Genomic DNA, 21,221 nt, shown 5'->3' on the forward strand with positions numbered 1-21,221 from the left:
TAGCAGGGCCTCTACGTACTTCATTGTTGAGTGGGAACCAGATGGGAATTGAAATCAATTACCATAAATCCTAGAGGCTCCATAACTGGTGATGTGTAAATATCTTTCTGTTTCTTCTGAATAGTAGTCAGTGATCAGTCAATTAGATAAAAAGCTTACACATGCTTTTCCAGACAGCGTAGGTACAGTATAACAATAGCTAAACACTTCACAAACACATGTGAATTTATGCATGCCAAAGGACAACACCGTATGAGAACCGAGTATTTCTGAAGGCACTCACTTCAGACTGCTAGATGAGCCAAATGTAATTACAGTGGAAAGGTTTTACAATGACATCAGGCACAATGAATGTATAAAGCAATTTATGTATCCAGAAAAAAAGAAGCAAAACACAAACATATGCTTCTGTGCCAAGTGTTAAAAAAGGAGGGGGAGGGGAAGGCCATGACTTGATCAGCAGTGCAGAGTTGAAATGTGATGTTTGGTACTGTAACAGTGCTTGCTATCATGAATTTATTTTAGTAAAAATAGTAAAATGTTTCATATTTTCAAAATTTTAACTGTTTGTTTTTTCTTTGCTGAATACCATTTGTAATACAATCATCCACTTTAAGATTATTTTTAACCAATCCAGAAGAAATTTAATGCTTACAAGCACTAAGATAAGGCATACTGTAACACAGAGATTTGCTTAGTTTTATATGACAGTTTCAATTTTCCTATGTTTTATAGAGAACCTGGAGTAACTAAAAGGCTGGTATTATGTCGAGATGAAATGAGCTGCTTTATGTTCAGGAATTTAAAATTTTAGACAGCTTTAAAGTTAGTGAAAAAATGGTCTCAATAATACAAATATATCACAAAGTGGAAGTCCATATACTTTTCTACAATGAAGCAGAAGTTAAGAGATTTATTGCACTATCATAAGGAAAATCAGTATGAGCAAGATGAATTAAAAAGATCAAATTTGAAGTTACCTGTGTGGGGTGGATGTCTCTCTGGAAGAATCAAATGTTGAAAATTTATGATACATACAGCCTCTGCTCCTAACCATCTATCGGACACAGCTCGAATGTAATATTGAGAAGGAAGAGGTTCAAAAATTGGGATTGTGAACACCAGCAGTTGAGGTTCTTTAGTCATGACCTAAAGCAAACGCGTAGAGAATAATTACTGCACAAAAAAATCAGTAACTTGAAAAAACACAGTTTGTCTCACTTCCATAAGCATTATCAACACAAAGCAACAAAGTATGTGTGCAACTCCATGTGCAAAACGTTCACATCTTTATAAAATATTTCACCACTAGGAATGGATTTTGTTTCCATGGACTTCAAAAGATAAAAATATGGCTGGCGCTTTGTCTTTTTCTTTAACAGACAAAACCATTACAGTCTTATTTTTTTCACCTGGAAATAACTGTCCCACCAAAGGAGAAGGAGAAAAAGGGACATCTGAGATTAGAAAACACCTTTGTGGAAATCCAAGGTTATCACATACATCTGAAACTGAAAGCTGTGCTACTGATTTGAAAATCTGCTTAGGTCAAAATACTGTTTGACCTTACAAAATCTGCATCTCACTAACTTTATTTTTGTCTTGCTATGACATTCTGAATAAAATCCATTACCTGTTTTTTCTGAATGATGAAGTACTCTGAATGATAAATGTGATCATTAGTAGGGTCTTCTACCCAAATCCACCAGGGCTCTCCAACAGTGCCATGTACCTTTAAGAGTAGAAAAAATAGCTTTATTATAGTTTTAATGAGGTTCTCTAGATTTGCTAGGTGTCTCAGATATATTTCCAAATGATGTAGACTTATGAAGGAATACAGAAATATAGAAATCAGAGGTAAGAGCAATATAATATTTCTAATTAGATCAGTCTGCTTAAAGATTATGTTTCAGTAAGAGTTTTCCTATGGTACATGTAATATAAATGGACATGATACAAATGCAACTGAAGCTAGTGCCCCAACTGTTTATAAATAGACTGAACTCCCAAGGTTTCCTCTAGGCTCCTAAAAAAGGACTCCTCCTTTTTCCTCCTTGTACTTATGTCTTTAGATTCTGTATAGAGGATTGTCTTTTGCTATCCACTGTTCATTTTTCAGTCAAAAACATTCTCTCAGGAAAAACTGGACACTGAATTGTGACATTGCTCTTTCCTCCTCTCCCCCTCTCCTCTAGAAAGATACAGTAAGTGGATTCAGAGGGCTGTAGATCTAGTCATCGCTACAGGTGAAGTAAGAACAACACAAATAGAGCTGTCTCTTGATGATTCCCATGCCATCTGGCAACACTTTATTCCATCCTAGATTTTTGTTTGCTTTGTTGTGTACCTTATTTTGCAATGTCAGCCACGAATCATAGCTAGGTGGGATGTTCAGTTAAGAATTTTTGATTTTTTTTTTGTCAAAATAAATGACTTGTGCCAATAGACAAACATTTTACTTAAATATCTAGGAAAAGAAGAAAAATGCATAGTAAAGGAGTATGGAAGACACTATTAAATGAACATAGATTTCTGATGTTTCTGATGAGGACTGTGATAAGATACAAAACCAGTATGAAGATGAAAAAAAGTTGGAATTATTCCTAAACTTTAGTTAATAGGAAAAAACACAAAGCGCATAGGTGCTTCTAATGGCAATTTTAATGCTACAGGAATCTCGTATTGATTCACACAGCACACATTCTTTTCAGCGTAATTCATTATTGTGTATGTGTTGGAAAACAGTCTGTACTGGCTTTTGAAGACAAAAATATGTACTAACAATGGAACTAAGGTGCTTTTGTTTCTTTTTTGACACAGCTGCACAATAGATAAGTAGATGGACAGTAAAGACACTGTCATTCATTTTCATAACATTTGAATTTCACTAGCTGCTTCACTGGGAACTGGAGCAGTGAAACTGAAAGGACACAGGTCACCGCAGGTGACATTTTGAAAAAAATAGAGTGAGACTATTACTTCATCAGGGTTTAGAAGAATTTAAGAGACGAAAGAAGAATTAAGGAAAGTGATAAAGTTCAAAGCTCAGAAATTTTATCAATTTTAACAGCATCTTAGTCTTTGAGAGTCCTGTGACAAAGCTGCATGGGGAAAGAAGGGCATTGTGGGAACAGGCAACACAAGACGCTCTCCAGTAATGATTCTCAAGAACTCTGGGGAGCTCTTAAAAACTGACACATACGTGTATTTTGGGCAACCGTTGCCCTAAACCTGCATGTCTGATATATGACTCAGCTAATTAATACTAGTAGCATTATTCTGTATTTCTGCAGGACTCCTGGCTGCAGTAAGGCTTACTTGCTCTGTCTGGGTATGTTTATAGTCCTTTACTTCTAACAGTATAATAAGAATTTTCTACTGGGATATGGCTCACATGCTTTTACTGAACTAAAGGGCTCCCAGCACTGAACACTGCAGCCATTAAACATCAAGATGATGTCATATCTCATGACTACCAAAACATATCTTCTCTCTCTTGCAAAGGTAAGTGCAAAATTTGTGACGGGGTTGTTCTAGAATTAAGTATCCAGATAAAGGAACGGTCTTAAAACCATAAAATGTTAGCCAAGCAAGGTATTTCAGTTAAGTATGGTATTCAAATTTTTAATATTCTGATTTTATTTGACTACTCCCATTCTTTGAATGGAATTTTTTGGCAGCTGATTTTTGTACCAATTACAGCTATGCCTATAAGTTTCTATAGTCTTCTTCTGAATAGCTTACTAAAATACTGTGTGATGATGGAGAAGCAGTTTTGGAGTGTCAATGGTTCAATTTAAAAGACAGCTATTAATTTTTAGAGACTATTAGAATTTAACAGCTTTTTTTGTTTATTTACTGTGACAGAAGTTTCATTTACTTAAGAAACAAGAAAATCATCACCTACCTTACAAAAATAAAAAAAAGTAAAAAAAAAGTTTACCAAGTTTTGATGAGAACCGATAATACAAATTCACACACAAAGAGCTCCATAAGTTGAACTGATGAAACTATCATAATGTTTCCAAAGCAACCATAAGGAAAACTGTGTCAAGGGGTCATAGCAGAAAATAGATTCTTGTTGAAGTTTTGTTATGACTTTAGAAGTTCAGAATAGAAATAAGGGAGTAATTCTGTGTAGGCCCCTTTTCAATTTGTAAGAATATAGAAGAACCTAGATTTTGTAGAAAAAAATCTAAAAATGGATTGAGAAATTACTTTGTATTAAGATACAGTTTAATATGAAGAACAGTCGTGGTTTTTTTTGTCTTTAATAGATTATGGGTAAAGTGGATGAAAGACTGAATAATAAAAACTTGTTTCAATCCTACAAAGTAATGCTTGTTTGCCTTCTGAAGTATTGCACATAAATAAGGCAGCAAAAAAAATAATTCATGCTATAATTTATATTAGGAATTGATTCAAATATTTCTGTAATAAATCCAGGTAGAAAACAAAATCTAACTTTCTATATTTTGATCATTAATCTGCCATTAATAAGCTAACTTGGTGAAACTTCCAAAAGAAAAGAAAAAGCCTTTAGGCAGGGAAAATAAATTCTAAAATAATCTAAATGTTTGTGGAATAAAACTCTAATTCAGTTATGATTAAGGTAAACTTGTAATCTAAAGGATTGTAAAATTATTTTTTAATAAAAGAACAGATATCCACCTTTCAGAATAATTTATCTTAAGAGCAAATCTCTGAAGTGTAAAAAAAGAAAAACATGCTTGCCCATTGAGGTATCTTTGCCTTGTTTCTGTAGAAAGTTTCAGGAGTACCAGCAACAATACAATGCCCCCATGTGGACATTTTTATTTAATTTAGATTTATCTTAAATCTATTTCTAATGAACAGATTCTTAATCAAAGGGTGTGGGTATATGTAGATGTGCAACTAGTACAACTCCTTTCGTATAAATTTACACCATAAAATATAGATGAATAGAATTCCAAACATATCTCACTTTTTCTGTTCAGATGAGTCCCAATAGAAAAAAAGGCACCGATGTGAATGTACATTTGTAAAGCCATAAAGAGCAGCAGAACTTGGCATACATGAACTGTATTTCAAGGCTTTATTTTCTGTGTTTGACATTCATTCATAGTTCACAGAGCTATCCGTGCCCCCCTTTTTCTTGCTTCTCCTTTGTGGGCATATAACTCAAATCTGTGTGACTACCATTAATATTCAGTATAAGCATTTGCTTCAACATGTTATAAACAGTGTCATCCTGTAACAATTAACAGAAACAAAAAGGTGATCTTTGGGTGCCTTCTCCTACAAAAGTCTTAAAGGTAACTTGATTCCTATTATCAAATTTGCTTTTTAGCTAAAATAAATATTTTTTTTTTCTTATCCAACACCTATGGACTCCCTGTGATCATCTCCTTTACTGAAGCTAAATTAATGCTTCCTGTCCTTCCTCCACCATATTTTTTTTACCTGATCATTCCATGTGAAGTCAGGAGCGATGTTCAGCCGAACTCGGAGCACCGTGCGGGTAATTGGCTGAATCGTTGCTTCCATTATGATGGAGGGGATTTGATGGACACACTGTTTTACCTTTAACCCAATCTTCACATGATGCAGCATATGACCTGCCAAGAAAACATCAGGTGTAACAAATTTGCATTTCCAGGAAAAATAATACAACTCTGACTTTCAAATAGGCTTTTAGAGAGAAGTATTACTGCTTGCTTGTTTTGCTCTTGGGTGTGTAAATGTCTGACTCTCTTGACCTGGCATGTCTGAATATTTTGTAATACTTAACTTGAATTAGCAATTATGAGCCTAGAAATATCAGTATTAACCCCCCCTGTTGGCTATGACTAAGGGGTTAAAATAACTATTAAGAATTCACACTGAAAACATGTCAAGTTAGTTCCCTTTCCTGACTTTTTGACCAGGCTCTTACCAAGCCATATAGTTCTTTTTTAAAGCATGAATACTGACCTTTTACTTAATGAAGGGCACACATTTGAACTTCTACAATTCCTGTGTAGTGATTCAAAGCAGACAGAACGCTTTTCATAAAACTGAATAAAGGTAGTTAATAGCTTAAAAATGCATGTAACTAGTAAAAATCTCACAGTAGCTCAGAATACACCAGTGTGTAGCTGAGACAAAGGAGAAAATAAACATTGCAATGTTTTTTATTTCCTATCACAGCCATGGTAACAACTAAGGCAATAAAGTGATTATATTCGTTAAAAATTTTTTTTCTACTTGCATTTTACAGCTGAAATCTCTGTTCCCTTGCTCTTCATTTAAATATAAAACAAAGTATGCAGCAGTGATTTCTTTTTCTCCTGAAAAACATTGCAACTTCTAGCTTATTTAAGGAAAGAAGGTTGATTTATTACATTTTCACTGAAATTGCTTATATAATTGTGTGGAGCATATTTTAGATTTTAACTGTAATGGTCATAAGTACTCACTGTTAAAAGCTACCTTATGAATGGCTACTGATATTTTCTGGTATCATTATATGGATCCTGTGCACACTTTTCCATTAAAAAAAGAAAAAAAAAGAGAAGAAATCCTATTATTTGTATTATGTGCAAAGTGTAGAGGTGATACCAACTTTTTCTTGCTATTGCACAAAATTTAGGAGCATAACATTTTGCAATTCCTGTTTTTTTTATATTGATACTGACTTTCCCTCTTTCATTTTTCTTATTTAACAAGCTGGCAGATTTTGCCTTACACAGGTGTTTATACTCTGAAGTAATGAACGGTGATCTTGCTCAAGAAGCAAATCCCTAGTGCAAAAGTTTTAAGACATATTTAATCAGTTTAATTTGCAGTTGGTAAAGTAAGTGCACCTCCAGCAAGTGGATTATTAAAAACCAAAACAATTATATTGGTACAACTCGGTGATATATGCAGTATTACAGCATGCTTGCACAGTGACTAGCTTTTGCAATTAGAGGTAAAACTTCAGAAATCGTGTTAAATAAAGGTGGGTGCCAAATATTCAAAGATATGACTCAGTAAGCTTATGTAGGCAAGTACACTTTTCCATGCCAAAAATCACTTTCTGTATCATGATGTGTGAGGTGAACTTCTGTGTTTGTACAGGACAGCACTGAGGTTTTGTGCACTTATCCTCCAGGGGAAAATAAGGCTCGTCTCCCAACTTCTATAAAATATTATAAAACTCTCTCTCCCCTCCGCCCATTATTTTTTTTAGATAGTTATTCATTCATTATGAGAAACTATCAATGGCATTTAAGAAATACTAAAACCTTTGAATAAAAGCTGACTATTCAAGAAAACAGGTAAGTGTTAAAAAAAGAAGAATAAATTTTGCTTATTCCACAAGATTGTCATCTGTATTCTGAAAAAACAGGACTGTTTATCTCAGATAATACAGTGATTTCTTGGCTTTCTGGAAACTCCATGGTTACATTGCTATAGCGCATAGATTGGTGTTCACCTATTTGTGGTACGCTGGAATCCAGGATCTGTGCATCTTCATTCACTGGGAGAGCTGGCATCCACCTGATGCTTTAATCTCTCCCTCAGCCATGGACTGAGTTAGCCAGCTAGCTTCTGTCTTTTTTTTATTCTATCTCCAAGGTCACAATAACACTTAAAAAGGAAGAAATGCTAAGACCGAAACTAGTCCTATGGAGTTGGAGAACAAGGCAGCACCTGGAAGCTCTGCCTTTTCTCATTTAAACATGGCTTTGAATGCAAAGAAAAATAAGGTGGCTGCCAGGCAAGCACTTCCTTCACACCCCTGCTGTCAGAAAGAGAGGCTAGACAGGAGGAAGTACGCCAAGGAACAGTACTTACAGAGATGCACAGATCAACTTGCTTTGATGTGTGTAAGGCTGAAGGACATGAAGTATCATTACATATAGTCAACAATGACCTCTTTTCACAGTCAAACCCTGAGTCTCATCTACTTTCAAACTAAGTTAATATAAAACAAAACTAGACATTTTACAGGTATATATTGATACATTTGCATCTTGTCAATACTAGATCCACTAGATCCTACGTTGAAGGAAGGAAAACTGGTTTTGTATTTTAATACAAAATGTCTTGCTTGTCCAAGGGCAGGTATGGCAAGAAAAGAAGCATAAAACAACAAAAGAAAAAAAACATTAATACAATTAATGGAAAAGAATATTAAGTATTAAAAAGACTGCACAAATACACAACAAATTAAAAAACCTGAATAAAAAAGTGCTATAACACTTCTGAATAGAAAAGCACTTCAAATAAAATGTATTTTTAATGCATTTAGAATTACTATATATTAGAAAGCACAGTTAAAGCAAGCTTGTAAAATTTTCTTATAGTCCTTTGGCTTAACTTATTGAATAAAAATATAGCCTCTAATTCTGCAAACTTTTACATATTTATTCAACTTTTTCCAACCTAAATTAGGCATGTAACAAAGCTTCCTAAGTTAGGAATGTAGTTCTCTTGTCAAATGAGAGAAATACCAATTCAGCGGCTATAACTATTAAAAAGCGGTGACCATGAATTGTATTTTTACTGTAAAATAAGATTTTTTAAAAAATGGCACTTTGTTTCTCAACACCTTGGCAATAACAGGTGCAAAGAAAGCCCAAATAAGAAAAAATACACTTAGATAGGAAAAAGAAATACCTTATAAGCAATTTTTTTTTTTTTTTTTTTTTCAAATTCAACCAGCTGGTGGACAGTTTGTGCACAACAGTTTATACACACATACTAGAAATTGTCATTATGTCTATCAGTAGGCTTGTGGATTTTCTCATTATCTAAGTGTCAAATTCTTCAAGAAATTCCATTAAGGTTTTGCTGCAATGACACCAGTGACAATGAATTCTCCATGTTCAATGAAAATTAATGCAGTGTTTTGGAAGCAGGCCATTTACTGATAGTATACCAGGACATAATAATCTGCTTTTATTCTTTTTCACGTTAATAGTATTTCAATAAATAAAAAAAACAAAGGCCATATTTTGCCAACTGGCAAAAATAAACAGATGCCTTTTATAGTAGCGTATTATGTAATGTGAGCAAGAAGGGAAGCACAGGTCAACATAAATATGTATATATACACATATATGTAAATACATATAAACATACATCTCCATTGCACATGTGTTCTGGGGTTGGCAGGACATGGGCTAGCCTTACCCTCAAAGCTGTGCCATATTACAAGCCGTGGAGACTGAATAAACCTTCTTTATTGGACAGACCATAATACCATACTAATGTGTCTACATGGTTTCCAGAACAGAGTGGGTATATTAATGAATAGCTGAGATTTAGTTCTAACTTGCACCTTGATTACTAAAAGTTTAAGCAGATCAGCACTGCTGATTTCTCACCTATTTCATCTTTTCTCATGTCCTTCATCTTGTCTATAGTGAGATTCTTCTCTTCCAACTTTGAGAGGACTGATGGTGGTAACACTGAGAACTGTCTCAAAGGGCTAACCCAGCCCCACAGCCGCTTGTCAATGACTTTGCTGAGATTCAGTAGTCGATATGTCATTGCAGGCCAACGTTTCCTAAGGGCAATCTCAAAAAGAGCTCGAACAATACGAGCTGCATTCTGGAGAGTGAAAAAAAAAGCAAAAATGTTGTAATTCTCTCAAGTATTCTTTGTAAAATGAAAAGGATCCCATAGACTCATCTTTGACAAACCATAACAATAGATTTTTCTTCTCATACTTATTTCAAACATTCTTGAAAACTGTTTTTTCCATCCCTGTCTAGTGACAGAACTACCTCATGACTGCCTATAGAAATTATGAAAAGAAACATGTTTAATTAATTAAAATTGTAGTGACAAGTCTGCCATAGAATTTTGATCATGGTTATGCTAACATTAGGGAGTTCTAAATTTACTGCGTCTCAATCACTTCTGAAACAAATTCACTTACTGTACTTAATATCTTCCTCCTTCTCTCCCCATATAATATACACCTGCAAACTCAGTTTATATAGAAATTTAAGTTTTAATTTTTCACTTCAGTTGTGCTTCTATAATAGCATCCCATTTCACACTGAATTTCACAACATTCGCACAGAAGTTTAACAGTAGTGACTTTTTTTTAACATGTTACTATCTTCTGAGACTACTGTATAACCAAACTGTATAATTCTGCTCTGGACTTGGAAAATTAATTACTAACATAAGCTTGAATGAAGTCAGTCCAATCCTGAAAATATAAGTTATGATATTTCTTTCGTAAACTTATTAAGCTGTATTATGAAGTTGTGTTTTTTTTGGTAGTGGGTTTTTTTTGGTTTTTTTGGTTTTTTTTTTGGCCTACCAGTACTGTGCCTGGATTAGCAATTCTGTTCTTGATTCATTGAATAGAATGCAATCATTCTCTACTGGCTCTGCAATGCCAACAGGAATAAAAAAATAGAAAATTATTTGGTTGTGATAGGAAGCATATGTTACTAAAGAAACACATTCCTTTTACTTAGAAAGGATGAATGATTTTCTTAATAGTCACTATCCGATTAAAAAAATTCATTATTTGTAGCACTGGTTCCACATGTACAATTTATGAAGATCTGAGAAGACTACCATGTTGGCTCACTAAAAATGCTATAAATGAGACAGACAAATAAAAGCAATTGTCTTGAAAGCAAAGATTAAAAGAATCATACTGAAAATGATCTTGCTGTGCAAGTACCACAATTTTTATGATGTGCATAATGATTTCAGAATTTTCTCATTTATACCCATACGTGCTATGAAATGTAAACACTTGTGAAGAAGGTAATGTTAGTATGAAAATCTTGCTGAAGAACATGTATACTTTTGAATATTTAACTCTCATCTTTAGCACCAACTAAATGCAATTTTACAATCAATTCTTTGCAAAACGGTTTTGTAAGGATAAGACAAAAATGATTTGATGCAACATGTTGCTGACTGCTAGGAAAAAAAAAGAAAAAAGAGAGACATAGGATGGTCTAATATAATCTATTTTATACATTCGTTCTTTTGCACATCTGGGATTGTCTACGAGCATTTTGTCACTTAGAGTTTTTGGGATCCAGAATTCTAAACTTTCAAGCAACACCCCTTTCTTTCTAAGATGGGCTCTAGTTGTGTAAGCAAGCAGTTCTGTGTCACAGACTTGCAGTTCTCTTATTATTCTGTGTAGTAACTAAACATGCTGTATAACTATCAACCATTCAGGTGTCAAATCAAGCTCAGAAACAAATATATAGACTGATACGTAAACCTGCATGATTACGTCTAGCAATAAAATTGTAATAGCACATTTTTCTTGTGTAAACCGAATTATGCAAATAAAATACAAATTATGTTTTGCAGAATGAAATATAGAAGTACACAAAACATAAAAATAGATTGCAACAGTTTTCCAGATTTAGAATAAAACCCAGTAAGTTAAAATTTCTGTGCAGTCACAGTTAGAACTACTAAATATAACAAGACCACAGGGGTAATATGACCAAAAAGGACATTCATAATTAACAAAAAATGCAATTGTCTCCCAAGGTAGGTTTTGCAAATCTTTTCTACTTAAATATTATACCACACGTGTGCACACACACAAGGCTCTGATTTTCAAATCAATTTCCATAAAAACGTACAAAAATGTTGCAGATCAAGACCCACTCACATAATTGTAAACATTTGGGAGAATGAAAACAGCAGAAGACAGAAACAGATATGTAAAAAAATACTATTTTTACCTGTGCAACATATGCAGAATCTGAAATAAGAGAGAAGCTGTCCATCTCCCCTCTGCTAATATATGTTTGAAGGAGGATATTAATTTTTCCATAATTGTTTTCCACACCTCCTGGAGCAGGAAGTTCACAGAAATCATTCAGTAAGGTATCCAGCTCTTCTATTTCTTCTTCTCTTACCTAAAACACAATTATACATTATGAAGAGGCTGGAGCAATTTGATAAAAATTTTTACACTGAAATCAAATTTTCCTTATAACATAGTTACATTATTTTTAAATGGAGTCTCTAGCTTTAAGGAAAAAAAAAAAGAAGAAAAAAGCAGCAAACCCACATCTTCCACAATGTAGCTAATAGAACATAATTGAAACTATCTTAATAGTGACACAATTACATTTTATTATTCATCACCATCTATTAAGGTTGCCATTGACATACAAAAATTTGATATGCCACAAAAATTGAATCTTCTGACCCTACCATCCTTCATCTGATGAGATTTCATTTTTTATTTGACCAGAGTAAAACCTCTGTCCATCTGGATTAGGGCAATCTTGAATTAACATTAAATGTACTCATTATAGTTACATAGTTTGCATGTGGCATAATACATTTTTAACTCAAAACTGTGAAGTACTATGATTCATGATATTAAAATTTTCACTGTTAATAAGATTAAGTCTTAATATGAGTAAAGAAATATTAATATCTATGGTTTGAATAATGCATAACATTTCACATTCTAACTGATGACCCTTACATGGCAAAACCAGCATAAATCTACATATTCTTTGATTTACTGATAGTCTGTTAGTGTAAAACTTATTTAAAGAGGGTAAATGTTTGGTCCCTGCAGGGAACCAGCTGAAAGTAATTTTCATTTGGACCTGACTACCTGACATACAAAAGACCCTAAGACAACTGGGTTTAAATCTCCAACTATCCAGCCGCTGGTCTTACAGGAAAGAAAAAAGATGAAGGACACAACCATCCCAGATGACTCTAGTGTCAGGGGAACATTATGCTCTGCTTATAACAGCATTTTTGATAATTTTTTCTGCTCTCACATCGCACAGCACAGGTGAAATCCAGATCTGCATTTCGGCTACTGGTGACTCACCTATCTCAAAATACAGATTTTTTTAAAAGCATGATGGAGACATGATTTAGATTAACAAGAGTCACAATTTGTACCATGCAGAGGGGTAAATCCTGAGTTATTCTTGTGAAAATCAGTTACTAGTTTTAAAATTCAGAGTTGCACAGCAAATGCATCACAAAAAACTGGAAATGATTGTGCACTGATGCCACAGCAAACTCGAAAGCAAACTCGAAAAACTATGCTTTAGTCAAGAAGCATCACTACTAACTTTATTACAAATATAGAAACACACCACATCACATTTTCCATATGCTTTCCTTTTAAATATTCAATTATGCTAAATTTAGACCTAGCAAAGCAGTATCACTGTCATAAAAACCCCCTTCTAGCTTGGAAAATGTTGCATGTATCACTGTGAAACCTCACTGCTTATTATCTTCTATAATAGAAGAGATTACAGCAAAATAGAATTTCTCCATTAGATAAAGAGATGGTAATACTCAGACAATGTGTGCAAATATGTAAATATGTAGATGGTGAGGGATTCACACTGCCAGTTCGCAGAGCCAGGTGAATGAGAGCCAATTCTGATCTGAAAGTTGTATAATTGTGGTAAAATGGCAATGAGCCCAAGCTAATAAACCCTGTGGAGTCTGGCTCGCACCTCTGTGAGAAGGAAGCATGGGCAAACAAGCTCATGCTGTCTTGCAATGTATTGTCTTGTGTCCTACCCTCACAGGAGGCAAAAACAGGAGGTTGAAATTGAACTGAGTATGATAGTACAGTAATCTTTTAGCCTGCACAACAATGTCTGTTACAACAACTTTCTAGATTTCAAATTTGAAAATAATTTATCAGAATATACCATTCTGCTAATCTAATATTGTTCTCTGCATGAAGTATATCACAGAGTTCACTTCAGTGAGTCTTGCCTCATTTCTGATAAAGCAATTGTTCAGGGAGACATCTAATAATGGTTTAAACTTCAAACAGAAAAACTATCTCATCCCTGGGTGCACCATTCCAATGGACACTTATCTTCACCTGTTAATAATTAAGAAGCTGAAAAGTTCTTAAAAGCATTTAAAAGGAATTCTCAAAGATCCATAGCTAGTTATTAAATGTGCGTTATAGTTCAAGCTGAACTACATATAAATTTGAGTGAGAGCATATACAGCTCTTGGCAATTATGCCTACTTAGAAAACATTTTATAATGGTGCTCAATATTTAACAAAACTTGGGTCTATAGATGCTTGGTATTTATGGAGTGAGTACTACAAAAGTGTCTAGTTCTAAGACATATTCTTTGTATGAAAGGATACAACTTTACCTTTATCTGTTCGAATTCTTCAGCTTTTGATACTATTGCAAGAATATCGCCATCTGTTTTATGAGCATCAAACAATTCATTGAAAGTCTATTAAAAATAAAATGAATTGATTTAACACTGAAAATAAAAATATAGCACAAAAGAAAGAAACATTAACCAAGATTTTAAAAGGCATATCAGGTTAAAATGTAAATAAGTTATTGGAAGACCAGAGTGATGCAATTTAAAAAGGAACAACTTCCAGAATGACTTCTCAGCACTTCCAGAAAAACAGTCCCTCGAAACTTAGGCACCCCAAAAATTGAGAGACATGCAATCTATGGCCATTTTGAAAAAAGTCTAGGACATACTTGTGAATAAATATGTGAGACTAATTATACATAGTGACAGTAAACAGTTAAAAATTATTAATGCTGAGTCTTCAGGTTTTATTGAAGGAAAAGACTTATTTCCTACAAAAGAACGGTTTTAAGATGAACTTGTACATCAAACCAAGCTTCCAATACTACAAAGTTTTGTACAAATGCATTTTCCTTACATGTTTACAACACAATGTGATTACAGTGCCAAAAGTTGTCTAAGTTGGCAACCTGATAGGATTTTCATGCAGAAAAACTTTTCTGCTATTGGACTCTATACTCAAATGTGCTATCATGTACCAATGGTTGCACATATTGTTGATATTAAAATGTTTCTTTTAATTGACCTAAAAGGCAAAGACTATAGAAATTTCAAAACTCAATTCACACGAGGTTTAATTTTTCAGTATTGCTTTATACTTAGCTTCTTTCTTTTTCCTCTCTATTTCCTCTCTCCCCATTTTGGTAAATATGATTTGAAAATATATTGAACAAATCAGCTATATATTCTGTAATATCTTACAACTATTTTAGGTATAGGTTCAAAAAGAAGGACACCCCCCCCCCCCCCCGAAATAGAACATCATATTTTACCTCTATAGTATTGTATTTAATATAGTAGTGGCTGGCAGTTCTGCCTAAATCTGTTGAAGAAAAAAAGCCAGTTCGTTCTTCAAAGCGAATCATGCGGGCTTTGTCCAGTTTTCTGCTGACTTCAATTACCAATTGTTCTCTGTGCTTTTCTAGACCTGGATCCATCTAGACACGAAACACACACATTTATTTGTATAAAAGAAAAAAAAAGTGTTAAATAAATAATTTTATTGAGATAACCCAGTTACACAGAGCCAGAAATCAAATAAAAGGAAGGTACAGTTATTAAGTCAAGATTTTCCTGAGATCTCACTAATAACAGCTACATTGACATTATTGACCCAAAACTATGTGTATAAGACAAAATAATCAGAATATTTCTTTTGCAATGCTTTGAGACTATCAATACAATGTAGACTTATGAAATCGTAGCATGATTATGAAATAAATTTACATTGAAGTTTTTGAAAGAAGTTTTAATGATAACATATTCTTCATTAAATTTTCATTACTGTATCACTTCACAAAAACATGCCATCTCATGGTATCTTCTATTTATGAAAATGGCTGAAGATATACCTGGGTATCTGACATGAGGATGGCTTTAATTGTATCCCAAACAGAATAAGCTTCACATTGGATGGCTGAAATGTTTACTAGCAAAAAAATTCTAACATCCCTAAAAGCTTTGGGTATGTCAGCTGGGATATTCTAATTATTCAGTTATAGATGTACTGTATAAACATTCACATTAAAAGCACACAAGGAGCTTGCTGTGTCCAACAGCACTTCTGTTCATATCAAAATTCAGGAACTTGGACATTTTGTCCAAGTAATAATGTACATTATCTCATTAGTACATACAAGGCTAGGCAAAATGCCCATCTGAGTGGGACTGCTGTATAACTGTGTTTGCACATCATGCACCTGGGATACCCAGACTGACAGGGATGGGTGAAAAGGGATTCATAGTCATGTTAACCCTCTGGTATATCTGAGATATTCCTGAGATATGGCTCTAATTACACAAGCAATGGTTAGTCACCAAATTTGAAAAGACTGGAACTCTGTTCCTAGTCCATAGGCAGCATTCTTATTTCAGGGCTTGCGTAGTTCAGATTTCCTACAGCGTAAGTCATACCAGCACTCTTGGTAAATCTGCACCAGAGATACATGACCAAGACTGCAAAAAGAAGCAGGCTTTAAGAATTGCTATGCCTTGGTTTACTCTGGTTTTCCCTGGGCCAGGATTCAGTTTCATCTTTGTGCCAAAGTGCTTCATCTCATGTTCAGTGAAGCTGCAGATGAACACAGCCATCTCCAAAAAGCAGCTGCAAGACTAGTTCCTAATATTCCCTGTCTTTGCCCATTACTCTGAAGCTGTTTCTCCTTAGTTATGGCTTGCCTTAGTTTCAAGTCAAAAGCTAAGATGGCAAAGGTCTAGAGTGTTTTTCTCAATAGCAAGTCATGCATTGAGGTCAGATTTCAGAGCAGAGGTGGTCAAAAAGAAGTGATCAGGATGCCAGATGTTTAACATTTCTTAAAACTAAGGAGGGGGGAAAAAAATTCAAAAAATATCAAAACATTTCCTTACTCCTTTGGCAGTCCAAACTACCTGCCAATCTTTTGCCTTACATACAAAAAAGCTAAACCTGTAACAGCAGACTAACATTTTTAACAAATACGAACGTTTTAAATTTAAAGGAAAGGTCACCAACTTGAAAAGGCTGTGAAACAATATTCCAGTCTAGAGAATCCATGGTTAGCACCCTTCTTGTTGAACTTGCATAATTAGAAATCCCACAGAGTAAAAGATCAAGCCTAGAACAGCTTTAAGCCATAGTCTTAAAAACAAGCCTTGGCATGTCAACAGCAAGAAACTGAGCAGGTCTGGAGTATACATATGGAAATTTAAGAGTGCATGATAAAATACATTATTACTCATATTGTTTTCTCTAGCTAACTGAGAGAAGTGTTGGGGACAAGTTCCTCCAACTTTTACAGATGTTCTAAACATAAACATACAGCTTATGGGGATAAAAATCTGTGCTTAACTGTGGGAACACCAAAGTGGAACCAAAAAGAGGAGAAAACAAAGGGGTTACCTTAAAAAAAAAAGCAGCCACCTTTCCTTTGGAACCCTAAAAGGATGAGAAAACGCCTGTAATTCATACTACAGGCTTCACTAATATGACACTCACATTCGCTCCAGTTTTTCCTTCCACTCTTTATTTCTTCTTGTGGCTCACCATAAATTTTGACATTTTTCCCAAATCAGTAAAAGGAATTATTGGGACTTCTGGTAAACAACTTGAAAAGTCACAAATCAAAGCAGTGGGCCTGGAGTAGCCTACTCCTGGGGGTAGCCCAGAAATGGGCTAGGTGGGGAACAGCAGTAGCCTGGAGACAACACGTGGGGTGCAGAATATGTCGGTGCATGGCAGGTGCATGCTTGCCCTGGTCTCCTTGTGCAGGACAACACCCCCCTTCTCTGTGGATAAGCTGGAGCTTTTGCACCCTAAAGTAATTACTGGATGTGGTGACCACCTGTGGAAAGCAGAGGGAGAACAAGTTTGCATCTTCTCAGCCACACTGAACAGCTGGGAAGTGTGACCCACGATGGTTATGCAGATATATGGATTCTGAATGGGTAACATTGACTGTCGGCCAAAACAGAGATAGAAATTGGCATGCTGCAACATTACTAAGAAACAATAAGATACCAATTATGAAAATTAGATACCTGTAACCAGAACAGAAGGCATAGAATGGCCTAAGTGAGCAAATCTGTGGTTATGCCCGCATCTGGCATTATACCATCCGTATACCGTCTATAACACATTACCTTTGAAGTTTAAAATTGGTTTATCTAGAAAATAAGGGGATTGGCATTGGTTTTACTCCTACATGAATAGATAACACTTCAAATTGATATAATTTGTTACTGCCTTAACACAAAAAACAGGAATGTCTATTATTAGCACATCAAATCAGAGGGGTAGAAAGGAGGTTAGTGGCATGAAAAGACAAGCGCTGGCAATCTCCACTTTCTCAGCAGCTGACTAAAAACACAAAAGCAAGCGGAGGGGGAGCAACTCTTGTTCATTATTTTTTAAATTTATAAAAAATGTTTCTGTTAGTGTTTTCTTACTTTTTTTTCACCAGTTATTACCACCACAGTTGCATTTTTTTAAATCTAAAATTTGTTAATAACTCTCGTCAAAAATACCTGATAAAAAAAAAGGATTTTATAGGAATGGGACAACAATATTCTTCTCACTCGCAAAGCAATTTTTGCTTTTCATTCATCTATTACTTTGTGATTTGTGTTATATAGTCTTATATCAACATATGGTAATGTACTGTAAGGTTTTTTTATAGAAAACAGATTTGAGATGACCAGAGGTCTAAAGGTGTCTGCAGAAGCTTGCTTAAACAATAGCCTACCTACTTCCATTGCAGCTTCCACTATCAGACACAAAAGCTGCTCCAAAAATATCTCCTGACATATACCTCTACATGTTACAATGACCGAAACAACTGCTGCTCACAATATCATGACAAATTATGAAGTCACAAAAGAGATTCAGGACATGTGAAATAAGCTGCAGTTACCATACACTTGTGAAAGTTTCACCTGCATTAGGCTCAATTACCCGTGACCAAGTATGTTAACTTTAAATGCTTATGAACAGCTATACAGAAAAATGTAACAATATTTAGATAATCTGTAAACTAATGAACTTCCTAAAAATTACACATAATGAAAAAAAACCACTTATGTAACTGTGCTCTGATTTATATCACTGCATGGAACATTTCTAAATAAAAAAAAATTCAAAATAAATGAATAAAACCCCTTATAATTACTATATCACAAGAAAGAAAAAAAAACGATTAAAAATGTTATTTTGTAATTTATAAGATGTCATGAGATGAAACATTCTAAAACAAAACCTGATGGGGCAGATGGGAAAGCAAGCAACTCAAGAATGCTTTAGTTTATCATTTATATCTAGCCTACAAAACTGAAACACTGACAATAGGCTAAGTTACAGTAACTGCCTGATAAGAATGAATGTTGTGCTTTGGAGCATAACTTGGCCAGTTAAAATGTATTTTTATGTCAACAGAAGGGGCCTCTTAATTTAGTGTTAAAAATACTCCACTACAGAAAATATCTTCCTTTTTCTAAGCACTTTAAAAGAATTGCTGATGTCAGGTTAAGTAGAAATAGCAAATATTTATCCGTACATCAGGGAAGGATTAGAAACCCAGAATAGGTTACAGATTTTTTTAAAATGCATTTTATACCTGATAAGCTTTGTGACTGATGCCATATACTAATGGATTTGCTCTCATCCGTACATAAAGATAAGTGTAACTTATCCACTTTACTGCTTCTTCCACATTAGTTACTGTTCCAAGAGCAATCTGGAAATAGGAAAGGAGGCAAAATTAAATGTATATGTTACAGCTGAACATAAGTATTTGGCTGAAAACATATGGAAATCAGAGCATTAGCACTAGATTAAAGAAAGTGGCAGTATGTTTCCAACTTAAATTACTTTAAAATAATCATAGGACAATAACTTGTATCATTTATACATCTTCATCTTATGAACATCTAATAACATGGTATGTTCTGTGACATAGTATTATAGATACAGTGACCCACATGATCCTTCCTATACCACATGATTTTTACAGTTAAAAGATTATACTGAGCAAGCTTGTTATAAAAAAAAAAAAAAAGACAAAACATAATTCTTTAGCGAATATGCTCAGGGTAATTTAAAGAAGAGTACCTTTAAAAAATAATTATTCTACATTTAAAAGATTAATTTTTCATATCAATGTAAAAGCACTTTCTGGTTCAAGTCCTAAACCAAATGATACCAACAATCCTTAGGATTTTCCTCATCATGCCCTCATATTTGGCAATTTGCTTATATACAGTTTTTACAAAGGCTTCTCTTTTTATATATGGCAAGTCAAACATACAGGTACCTGCTACATTTTTGTTATAGCAAAGCATAACAAAATTGAGCAGGTAATATGCATATATATATATATATATATACATTTATCAATTTATTTTTCAAAGCTAAATCAGGTATACCTAACCAGTTATTTTTTACTTAGTGACTGTTTTTGCTGATTCAATAGTTTTATCACCAAATTATTTAACACACACACACACATTTTCACTTGATAACTTCAGCTCTATTTTGTATTGACTACATTAATGAGAAGCATTTTACCGCATAATTCCAGTTAACCTGATTTTACCAGGAAGATTTGGTATTTCCTGCATGCCACATGAACAAATGTTATTTGGTTGTTGCTCATTGTTTAAAACAAACAAAAGACCCTCTTACCGAATTTTTGTGATCCATTACTACATTTTTAAAGTTATTTTTGTTTTATTGGTGTTTGGATTTCATATAAATGTTCCACATGACTTGGCAAAAATTAATAAATCCTTCTACAACTGTGATTTCATATGCATGTTCAGACCCAAGCATCTAGAACTTAATAATAATATAATATTCTTTTTGAAATAACATAAATATCTATTAAAAAATAATAATGCAAGACAAATCTGCTTTGAGTTAAAATAACTTAAACCCAGCAAAACCTTGTTCGTATCAATGACTAATAGCATGGAGTAACCCCAAGCTTTGTCTCACACATTTTTCAAGTGATATTTTGTTCTTCAATAGCATACGGAGGTTGGGGGAAGCCCCATTGTGTTGTTTTTCAAAGTATATAGCTACGTAATGCACTGAAGTAGCTACAAAAGTATTCAGTTCTTCATAGACTACTAGAGGGAGAACATCTAATAGAGCCCACAGGTCAGTATTGCTCAATTTGCTACCCAGGTTAATTTCAGCATTTGTTTTCTTTCCACGATTCAAATATCTTTCAGTACACAACTTGAAATAGCATAACAACATAGTCCAATAGTAACATTTTCCCACAAACAACCACTTTCACAATCATGAAAACGTACAATTCTCATTACTGAGGACAGTGAAGTCTGACAATTAAAAGAAAAAAAAACCTCCCACATTTTTTTGCCTCATTTGTTCAAATACTGATTGTATTACTTACAAATTAATTATTTTCATAATTTAAAAG

General features: G+C 34.1%; 1 protein-coding gene across 5 annotated transcripts in view; it reads right to left on the reverse strand.

The window, feature by feature from the left end:
• The window catches only part of ASCC3 (activating signal cointegrator 1 complex subunit 3), a 278,562-nt gene that overhangs the window by 75,125 nt on the left and 182,216 nt on the right, over positions 1 to 21,221 (reverse strand). For 4 of the 5 annotated variants that reach the window (XM_049818318.1, XM_049818319.1, XM_049818320.1 and 1 more), the window contains 8 exons: positions 19,392 to 19,511; positions 15,078 to 15,242; positions 14,125 to 14,211; positions 11,694 to 11,870; positions 9,339 to 9,564; positions 5,446 to 5,600; positions 1,634 to 1,732; positions 981 to 1,149 (listed from right to left, as the gene is read on the reverse strand). In XM_049818318.1, coding sequence (XP_049674275.1) covers positions 981 to 1,149; positions 1,634 to 1,732; positions 5,446 to 5,600; positions 9,339 to 9,564; positions 11,694 to 11,870; positions 14,125 to 14,211; positions 15,078 to 15,242; positions 19,392 to 19,511 — 1,198 coding nt within the window. Of the gene's footprint in view, positions 1 to 980; positions 1,150 to 1,633; positions 1,733 to 5,445; positions 5,601 to 9,338; positions 9,565 to 11,693; positions 11,871 to 14,124; positions 14,212 to 15,077; positions 15,243 to 19,391; positions 19,512 to 21,221 lie in introns of those variants that run through there. The other variant, XM_049818322.1, reaches the window with a different exon arrangement.

The sequence above is a fragment of the Accipiter gentilis genome, chromosome 15 (genome assembly GCF_929443795.1).
Source record: "Accipiter gentilis chromosome 15, bAccGen1.1, whole genome shotgun sequence".
In the NCBI taxonomy this organism is placed as follows: domain Eukaryota; kingdom Metazoa; phylum Chordata; class Aves; order Accipitriformes; family Accipitridae; genus Astur; species Astur gentilis.